Below are 10,451 nucleotides of genomic sequence, written 5' to 3'. Positions count from 1 at the left end.
TGGCAGAAGGTGATTAAAGGACTTGCCCAAAGTCACAATGAATCAGTGATGGAGTTAAAAAAGAAATAAAAAAGGCCCTGCGACCCTGACCGCTAAAGTCCAATTCAACTCATTTGATCATGATCCCTTTGTACTACTAAGAAGAAACAGCCTAGAAGTTTTAGGAAGAAAAAAAAATAGCAGGTAGGTTTGGTTAAAATGCAGTCAATAAGTAACTGCTCCTTTCTCAAAGAAACATCAACATCAAGAGAAAGGCAGATTTCAACCTCAGAAGGGAAATGGCTCACAGAAATCTGCCACAAGGTTTAAAAGTAAATGTCTTATGTGACCAAAGATAAGAAAACTCCTTGTAGAAAAGTGACATACCTTTGGAAAAAGTATATTTACTTCACCTGACTTCCTCCCCTTCTTACCTTATGGAAACTAGTTCCTCCTCTGCTGGCTGCTGTGTGTCCCTGTCCCATGGCTGGGAGCTGCTCCTCAGGCCTCTGGGAAGGAGGTGGAGGGAGGGGACGGGTAGTTCTAGGAGCGCGCTGAAGGGTGGCTACAGCGAAGGCAGCTGCGCTGGGCTGTTCAGCCACATCCCAGTTGGCGTCCTCGGAGCTTACTTCAGCTGTTGCTGGAAGAGTTGTCATGTAGGCTATTGTGGCTGTGCTGGTATTTTCTTCTGGGGACCCAGAAGGAGGATAGATTGTGTCCCTAGGCAAGTTAGGAGGAGGGGAAGATTTGTCTGCAAGTTCTGAAGGGAGATGGGGCTTATCCGTGCGGGCACCAGTTTGAGGAAGAGGCCTCTCCCCGCTGTGGAGAGGGTGACATTGGTCCTGGCCCCCAAAGGAGACGGCCGGCATGCTGGTCTTCCCATATGGGTGTTCAGGGAAACAGAGGTGGTCACTGGGCTTCTCCGGGTCTGTTAAGGGAATTAAAGTGACTATGGCCTTTTCTGGGTCCCCAGACAAAAAGGCTGGATGTGGCTGATGCCCTGGTAGGTCTATGGGATGGGACTGTGTCCCAAGTTGAGTTGCACTGGAATGAGTATGGCCCCCCACGGCTGATGAGTCTGGTATAGGCTGGTCACAGTTGCCAGACGCACTGTTCTGGAGGTGGAACGGCTCTGCGGGCATATCAGTTTGGAAAGGGGCCTTATCTAGAGTAAAACTAGAGTAGGAATTGGGCAGTTGATCTTCAGTTGAGGCCACTGTTACGTCTCCATAACTTGTATAACCAGCCTGAGAATTCCCTGGTCTCTTCAATGTCTGAGTTGAAGCTTGCTGTGCAGACTCTGCTAATGCTAGCGCCAACATGCGGGCAGCATTTTTCGGAGGCGGTGGTGGTGGGATTAGAGAGACTGAACTGACAGGAACGGAATCCTGAGGGGGGTCATAGGTAACTGCTCCTAGTGGGAAATTGGGAAAAAAAATGAGAGTGAAAAGGTAGGTAGCTTATGTTATCTTATACGGAAAGCCAAACATTCCCCATTTGATCATTAAAAAAAATAGGTGCTTTCCATATTTCAAAATGGCAATCCATGATCTTCTATCCCACATGCAAATGCTGTAGAAAACACATCTGGTTCAGAAGGAAAACTAAAACAAACAGTGGTTACAGGTTTCAATTTCCTCTTGAATTGCCATACAGATGGAAAAAAAGCAGGTCCCTCACCTGGCTCAGAAAAGACTTTAGAAAACAAGCTCCAAATGCTTGCAGATTGTATTAAGAATAGTTGCTTACATTTGATGGTGTAGGCTGGCTTGTTAACTTGTAAGGCTATAATATAGGTATTTTATTAGAAGAGAAAACAGAATCAAGAGCTACGAAGTTGTGCAAAAATTATCCATGGATTCTGACTGTCCAAAGACATAAAGGACTTTATGAAGTTCTGAAGTAGGACACTGGCTCTTTTGGGGATTTGTGTGTGATTGGTTTTAATTTAGGGCTTTGAGCCACCAGCACCACCCAGAAAAGCATTTTCTTTGATTAAAGGCTAGATGTGGAGCACAATTCTCTCTTATAAGGCACAGATGGCACACACGATTGAAGATCCCTCTCAACTTAAAGAAAGAATGGAGGAAAACAAATGGTACCTGTCTGAGTCTGTCCAGCAGGTATGGCCTTACTCTGACTGCTTGTGATGGGCTGCTCCTCTGTCCCTGGCAATTCTACTTCCTCAGTAGCCACCTGGTCCAGGGGCTGGGCTGCCGACTTACATCCTTCCTGGGCCTCTCTCTCATTAGTTTTCATCTTTACTATCTGGGTGGGGGATCTGTTTGTCACTTCATTCTCTTCAATGCTTTTGTTTCGGGTTGGAGAAGGTGCATTCTGAGCTGCTGTATTTGAGGCTGTACCGATGGCTTCTGACACTCGAGTGGGAAGGGTCACTGAAATTGGCTCAGATATGTTCATGGAAGGTGATTTGCTTAATTTCCGTCCTAACTTTGGAGAGAAAGCATAGACAACCTTTTCCGTGAATGAGGATGGCTTAGATGATTTATCTTCAGTTGGGCTCAAGTCTAAGGTAAAGAATGGACTCAGTTTTTCATGAAGAGGAGAGACAGGCTCAGAGCTTGCAGTGCTGCCTGGAGTCTGTGATTGGCTACCACCTGCTTCTGCATCCTTCTTAGTATTTGGTTTATCCTTGGAATACCCCAATGAATCCAAAAAGGAAGCACCACTCTCCAGACATTCTGATTCGGCTTTGGGAGGACTACATTGAAATGACATTGGATCAAAATCCAGGCTGGCTACTCCAATGTCTGGTGGACTCAAGTCAACGTCCTCAGCAGAATGAGGAGACATAAGGGCTGGAATGTGGAGCAGCCCGACTTCCTCCTCACTTTCATTATCATGGGGCAAGTTATCATAGGAATTACAGCGGTTCCCCAGCATTTCTCCATTAAAAGAGGCAGATAGTGCATCACTGCTAGACCTGGGTCTTCTGGGTCGGAACAGCTTGGAATCGCCTGGCAAATATGGATATAAACACCAAAGTATGAATGCCACAGGCTACAAAATACACATAACAATAGCAACTCACTAAGTAAGGTAAGAAAACGTTATTTCTCATTTCCATTCTGGTAAATGACTCTTGGTGCACATAGCTCACTCAAACATGAAATAAGAGCTCTCCCAAACCAAATGCTAAATAGATACCTCTGATATAATCAGAGGGAGACTGTGCACTTTTGATGGTCTGGAAAGGAAAAAGGATCTGAACTTGTAGGTCCCACTACTAGTCCAACACTGACTCTTTCTGTGACTTTGGGCAAGTTTTTCATTTCTTTGTGTTTTATTTCATACTGAACTCACATATGCATTGTGAAGCAGAATTAATCATTTTACATAGTACTCTGAATATACAAAAGAAAATATTTTTTTTGGTGGAGAAACATCCTTACAGCATCTGTATTTCCAAAATATTGAAATTTTTCTCAATTAAAAAATCTCCAAAACCTCATAAATTATTTACATATATTTACTAAAGAATTGCCTCAGATACCTAAAGAGAATTCCATAAGTACTTTATGAACAGGCTTTAGCTTCTTGGGCAGAGTTATCAAAAGTGGGAGAGACAATTTTATGATGTTGTTAAATGACCAACTAGTAAAGTCTTCTGAGTATTCCATTAGAATTATTAGGCTTGCCACAGAGAAAACGTAATAGAAAGCGGCAGAAATTGCTTTAACAAACACATCCACTCATGTACTGTTCACTTATAAAACCAATCCCTATTAAATATTTTATTCTGCTTAACACTAGCATCATCGCCACCCACTCTCTTGTCTGTAGGAGAACTTGTATCACAAGTAAAACCACTCATTGCTGAGAATCTGGCCATTAGAAGAGTTCATAAAAGATGAGAATGTTGACTGAGATGATGATGCCCCAAGGCACTTCAAAAGAGCATGGTCTGAGTATCAAAGGATTGAGAAAAGTCCTTGAGAAATCAATGAAACACCTAATTATTTGTGCAAAAAGGGTGTTCTTTATATTCCTACCATGCAAGCCAAACATCAAGAGAAGGATGTCCTATTGTGTTATTATATGGCTTTGACAGAAAAATTAAAGTCCCTTCTAAACTAACATTAAAGTAATTTTTTGTTCATTCTGCAAGTTGGTACACAGATGCAATTACAGCCAAAGTTTTGCAAAACAGAAAACAAAAATATATTTTCCTTAATTTTTTTAGTTCTGTTTTTCAAGTGAAGTTGCAGTCAAACCTCTTCACTACTTGCTATGAAATGTTGGTCCCCATTCTTGGTACATACCCTTTAAGTTGCCTTCTCATGGTACTAATTCTCCTCTGAAGTAAAGGGCCTCCTGTAATAAATCTTATCTATGAACCTTAACATCACATTAAGCCATTTCCAAGTCAAAAGACTATGGGTCTAAATATCAAAACTGTTTAATTTTATACTTTGTAACATTGTGCTCACATGAAATCTAAAGAAGGAAAAACTGGTAACATTAGTTTTTTTTTTTTTTTTTTTTTTTTTTTTTTTTTTTTTTTAAGGAAAGACAGAGAGAAGGAAGGAAGGATAGAAGGAAGGAAGGAAGGAAGAAAGGGAAACATTTTTAAACATTTTCTTGTTTTATTGTATTCTGTTTCTCCGTTTTTGTTACATGGGCTGGGGCCGGGAATCGAACCGAGGTCCTCCGGCATAGCAGGCAAGCACTTTGCCCGCTGAGCCACCGCGGCCCGCCCGTAACATTAGTTTTCACTAGACATTAAGTTTAAATGTCCAACTTAAAACATTTTATCAATTTTCATGTAGACTGAGTAGCAATCATGCTCAAAGTGAAAAGACCAGTACCATATCAAATCATTGCTGAATTTTAATCTGAACGGTACTAACTAGATACTATTACTCTTATGAAATGGTAGTCAGTAGCCTATTTGTTATACAAATATTTATAAATTTTACTCAAGTGCTGAGCTGTTTTAGGAGACATTTCAGAATAGAACGATGGATGCTTTTCATCTTACCATCAACTGCATGGAGAGAAGTAAGAGATTCCTCACTTTTAGCTGAGCGGAGGGTTCCTTCTGCCCTGCCACCTACAGTTCAAAATCAAAGAGTGTGAAGCTTTATTGTTTGTTATATATGTAGTAAAAGGGATCCTTTTTTTTCTTTACAAATGTGATGTTAAAATTTCCAAGAGCAATTAGCTATTCATTTTGACAATCACATTCAATTTTCATATCCTATTATCAATGTGTTATACTGTTCTATGAGTAAAATCTATTTTCTAAAGGATTATAGGCTTAAAAACAAAGATGAATTAAAATACTTATATTTCTGAAATGATACAAGGGTACTTTAATAATACTTGTTAAATACCTTCATCCTCTTGAATAATACTTGTTTAATACCTTCATCTTCTTCACGCCTCAGTAGTACTCAACGTTGCTGACCCTTCCCAGAAACCTCTTTGGCTCTCTGCTTACCTTCCTAACCACTTCTTCTGACTCTCCTCTTCCAGTCCTCAACTTTTTCCTCTTCTCACTCAAGAGGCTCTCCCTGGGTGATCAAATCTATCTCTAGAGTTTTCACCCCTCAGTGTTTGCTGATTACTTTCAAATCTGTATTTCCATACAAAAACCCGTTACTGAATTCCAGACCCATATTACTAATTATATCTTTGGCATGTCCAACTCACTATGTCCAAAATAACATGTTATTTTTCTTCCCCAAACCGTCACTCACTACAGTGATAATGGCACCATATCTACCTTGTCATTTATTCAGAAACCTGAAAACTATCTTTGCTCCTCTTTTTCCCTCATCCTCCACGATCATTTAGTCACCCATACCTATGGATGCTGCTTCCTAAATATTCTCTCAAATCCCTTCCGCCAAGCCCACTGAAACAGTGCTTCGTTCAGGCACTCATCATTCCTTGCCCATACAAGTGTAACTGTCTCCTAATTGATTGCCCAGTCGTTAGAGACTTATCCTCCCCACAGATTCCCTATACTGTTGCTGAAATCATCTTTCTTATACACAAGTCCAATTATGTTACATATTGAAACACCTGATAACTCTTATGGAGTGTATGAGAAAGGCAAAACTCTTTGGCAGGGCATACAATACACCTAGTGATCAGAACCCTCTGCTTACACCCTACTACCCAGTCAAGTTATTTACCATTCCTTGTTTCACACACAGGTCTACACTTTGCTCCCATTTCTTGAAATACCATTCTCAGTCCCTTGTCTATTGGGTGCATCCCTACTTATCCTTTAAACCCCAAAGGTTCAATTTTCTGACCACCAGCTTCTTGTGCCACAAGAATTGACAATTCCGGTCATAAATACCTTATGTAAGCCCCCTATTTTAATAGCTATGATTCAGCCTTCTTATAAAGATGACTTCCCAAGGAGACTGTGAAGGCATGAGCAGTGCCTTAATTTTCTTTCTGCAGGGCCTGCTATCAAACCACTGAGCATTTACTTAGTGCATGTTTGCAAACTGAATGAAAGACAATTAAATGAACCGAATAGTCTACTTCTAACATTCCCTAAAAAGAAAATAAAGGACTATTAGCCTTCCTATATGCAGAAGCTGCTAGTATCTCCAGAACATGAGTTTTAAGCTATTTTTCAAAAAGAAGTTTTTTCAACAACAATAGTAGATTTACTTGCTCCACTAAGACACTCTCTTCAATAAGTCACTTAGTTAAAAAGATGGCTTCTAAAAAAAAAAAGTTAGCCTCTTTGGTCAATAAGTTACAAACTTGAAATGTATGTTGAAACATGGTTTTGTAATTGCTTTAAATATGTAAAAATACAGATCAATACAATTTGAACACCATAATAGTATTTATATTACCAACAATATACAAGCTATGTTAAAAACATGTGTGTTTTTAGTCACATTCATACTATATATAACCCACATATTTCATTAAGCAATTGGGCACTTCTACATATTATACATGATGTGTATTACCCTCTCCATTCTGGTGTTAAAAATCACTGAAAGAAGACAACTCATATATGGCAACATAACCGCAGGCATATTCTACAAAAGTATATCATCGCAGGATAGTATGTGTGTACCCAGAGTAAAAACAGAGCCACCAGACCTGTAGTGCTGCAGGCAACCTTACAAACTGCTGGGCAGCAGCAGGACATGGCAGAGCGATGGGCACTCACCATTCAGAGCCAAGGCTTTCATCTCAGAAGGCTCACTCTCGTTACGCTGCAGCTTTCGTTTGGCGACAGATGATGATTTCCCCAAATTGAAAAAGGAACGCCAGCTGCCCACAGGAGACTTTTTCATTTTATTTTGGGGCCTCTTCCTATGAAAACAAAAAAGAGAAAGAATCTGCATTAAGATATCCAACAGAGTACCTTTACTTATATAAAAGAAGTAAATAAATGATGGAAAGAGTCAAACAGCTTGGAGAGGCCCAGCTAAAATAGTCAACACACATTTCCTCTTGCATAGTAAACTGCACAGAGTACAACTAAACTGCATGACTAAAGCATGAAATGGAAATCAATAGTATGAACTTTAATATTGACAACCAGTTTCCTACAGATCTTCATATGTAGATCCAACCTCACAGTCTGGGAAATAAGTGGGAATAAGAAATGCCTGGCAATAAGAAATAGTAAGATCTCAAAAATAAAACAGAGTTACAATGAATTTAGTTGTGAGTGGAGAGAGAATTAAGCCAAAAGAGAAGAAAAATATTCAGAAGAATAGCTAACATATGTTGAATGCCAGACACAGTACTGAGTGCTTTATGTGTATAATCTCATTTTATTAATATAGTAACCATATTGTATGAGTTAGGTACTACTGTTCTCATTTTACAACTGACAAGAAATTAAGATACTTAGTTTAAGTGACTTTCTTAAGTTTATAAACTAGCATATGGTAGAGTTAAGATTGAAACCCAGGTCTAGGTACATTCCAGAATCTACTCTCTTAATTACTTCCCTTTAAAGACATTTCTGAGAAAATTATGGAGCTCAAGTAGAAAATTAAAAAGCAGAAGATAACCTCAAAATGACAACATAAAAGAACATGTTCTAACGTTTTACTGTCAGCACATTTTTAGTCATGTGACATACAAAGAAGTTAGAGGGGCATACTAAAATACGGAAAGAACAAATCCTAAATTTTTATTAGCAGTACTCAATCCTGGGAATTGAAATCCTTACAAGCATATATGTAATAGTCAAATGAGTAAGAGACATCAAAAGGAACTTTCATACACATTAGTATTCAGACTATAATTTAGTAAAGAAGATACAGAAACTATGTCACTATTATCACTTCTTCAGAAAAAGAGAATTTCAGAGTTGGAAGAGACATTGAGAGACAGAACTGCACTGGTTCTCAAATTTTAACACGCATCACAATCACCTGAAAGTCTTGATAAACACTGATTGCTGGCTCCCATCCCCAGATTCTCTATTCCCTGAGGCAGAGATGGGCCTATGAAAGTGTTTCTCCAACAATTCTCCAGAGGTGCTGACAGTGCTGGTTGGGAGCACACCCTCTGAGAACCACTCATCTAATCTAACCTTAATTTGGAACTAATGCCAAACAAGTCATTGTCCATTCATTACCTAGAACAGTTTATTCCTAGACAGATCTGTAAATACCTTATCTCAGATAGAAAATCACATCCTTTAAATGAGGGTATTATTTTTTGTATCAATTTTCCTTCTTCTTTTTGAAAACTACATGATGATGCAATGCTTTATGAGAATCATTCAGATCATTCCCTATGACTACTGTTACAGATCATCCATATTCAAATGAACAGGTTTTACTGGGTCTGGCCCAGAATTAATATGGTAATCCTACAACACAAAATTAAAAGTGAAATAAAGGAAAATAATAATACATAGAAAGGAAAATCATATTTCTTAAGGGGATATAAAGAATTTTTACCTTTCAAGTGGAAACTCAATTATGGTATGAAATTTTCCCTGAAGTGCAGCAGGTCCTTCTCCTACTTCAATGTACTTATTTTCAGTGACAATGGGAGAATTGACCTGAGCTTGTGTTCGCGCCTGGGCTTCCTCCAAGGTTAGCAGCTTCGTGGATGGAGAAGAAACCAGTAGGGACTTGGGTCTTGATAGAGAAGCTTTGGATAGAAAAAGGAAGCAAGGAAGACAGCCAAATATTTAGGAACAGGGTAAAAATATATAAATGTGTCTGTGTGTCTGTCAATCTGTCTATGTATTCATCTACATACCTATCTGTGTTTTCAATTTTCTTCATTAACGTTTTCAAATGGCAAAAATAACAGGGCTTTATATTGATGAACAAAAGGTGGCATATCAGGTTGTTAACACTGACATATATTTTAAAATTATTTAAGGAATTTATTTTCCTTTCTTAAAGGATACCAGGAAAGGCCATCACTCCACTATCTTTAGTTTTGGAAATACCTTTTCTTCTGCTCCATATCAAGATGTTTATATGCATCAGATAACAGGTGACACATTATTTTTTTAAAGTATGTCATGAACTTGGATCATAATATGTAGCATTCTAACATGTAGCATTTACTAGGCACACACAAAATAACTGCTAAATTGTGCATTTTAGAAAACAGCCATAAATTAGTTGCTTTCTACTAATGACTTATTCTTTTTTAACTAAGAAAATTCACAATTCCCCATTCTTTTAGAAGTTTATATGTATGTTTCGGGGTAGTAGACAGAATCTGTTTTAACCATACCTGCCCCTTCCTGAATGACTGCACTGATTTTGCCACTGAAGAGGACATCTACATGATTGAGGATAAATTCAACAACCACAGACTGAATTCTCACTTCCATGAAAGCTGCTGTTCCACTGAAGCAGGCAGATTCTATCTGTTTTGACCTGTGTGGTAAACAGCATTCCCATCAGAATCACAAATAGCAGTTTCAAAGGGCAGCTTTTAAAATGTAAATCATATTTTTATATTCCCTTGGCTAAGCCCCTGTAGCCTTTTAAAGGAGATGCTCATTAAAACAAAGCAAAACACAGCAGATTAGTTCTCATTTTAAAAATTATCCTTAAGAAACACTAATGAATTAGAATTTTATTTTAGACAATTAGTACTATGTAAGGTAGTAAGTTAAATGTAAATTACCTTAGCAGGTTTGGAGCCCAAACAATTGCTAGGTTTTTTGCATGCATATTTGTGATGGAACAATAATCAGCTAGAAGAGACAAGTGTCTCATCAGGAACTCCAGTGTTCTGGAAAATTAAATACAGCACATTGAGAAAAAGGAACATTATGTATCAGTGTAGAGCATAAAGCCCTATTAATTAATGTGTACATTTTCAAAAAAAAATGGAAAAAGAGACCACACAAACCCTAGCAAATACTTTTGCTGCCTATTAGGACTGAATATTATTATTACTACAGAACTGTCAGAAAAACACTAGGGATCTAGAATACAGTAATCACATCTAGAGAACACTAAAAAAAAGAA

At 38.4% G+C, this 10,451-nt stretch overlaps 1 protein-coding gene across 4 annotated transcripts in view; it reads right to left on the bottom strand.

Annotated features, from left to right (window-relative positions):
• The window catches only part of ARHGAP32 (Rho GTPase activating protein 32), a 450,472-nt gene that overhangs the window by 7,487 nt on the left and 432,534 nt on the right, over nt 1-10,451 (bottom strand). For all 4 annotated transcript variants that reach the window (XM_077112455.1, XM_077112453.1, XM_077112454.1 and 1 more), the window contains 7 exons: nt 10,105-10,212; nt 9,706-9,851; nt 8,910-9,105; nt 7,154-7,299; nt 4,982-5,053; nt 2,082-2,957; nt 414-1,393 (listed from right to left, as the gene is read on the bottom strand). In XM_077112455.1, coding sequence (XP_076968570.1) covers nt 414-1,393; nt 2,082-2,957; nt 4,982-5,053; nt 7,154-7,299; nt 8,910-9,105; nt 9,706-9,851; nt 10,105-10,212 — 2,524 coding nt within the window. The remainder of the gene's footprint in view (nt 1-413; nt 1,394-2,081; nt 2,958-4,981; nt 5,054-7,153; nt 7,300-8,909; nt 9,106-9,705; nt 9,852-10,104; nt 10,213-10,451) is intronic.

This window comes from Tamandua tetradactyla, chromosome 8 (genome assembly GCF_023851605.1).
Source record: "Tamandua tetradactyla isolate mTamTet1 chromosome 8, mTamTet1.pri, whole genome shotgun sequence".
Taxonomy (NCBI): domain Eukaryota; kingdom Metazoa; phylum Chordata; class Mammalia; order Pilosa; family Myrmecophagidae; genus Tamandua; species Tamandua tetradactyla.
The sequence above is the reverse complement of the archived record's forward strand: the minus strand, read 5'-3'. Positions and strand labels throughout refer to the sequence as shown.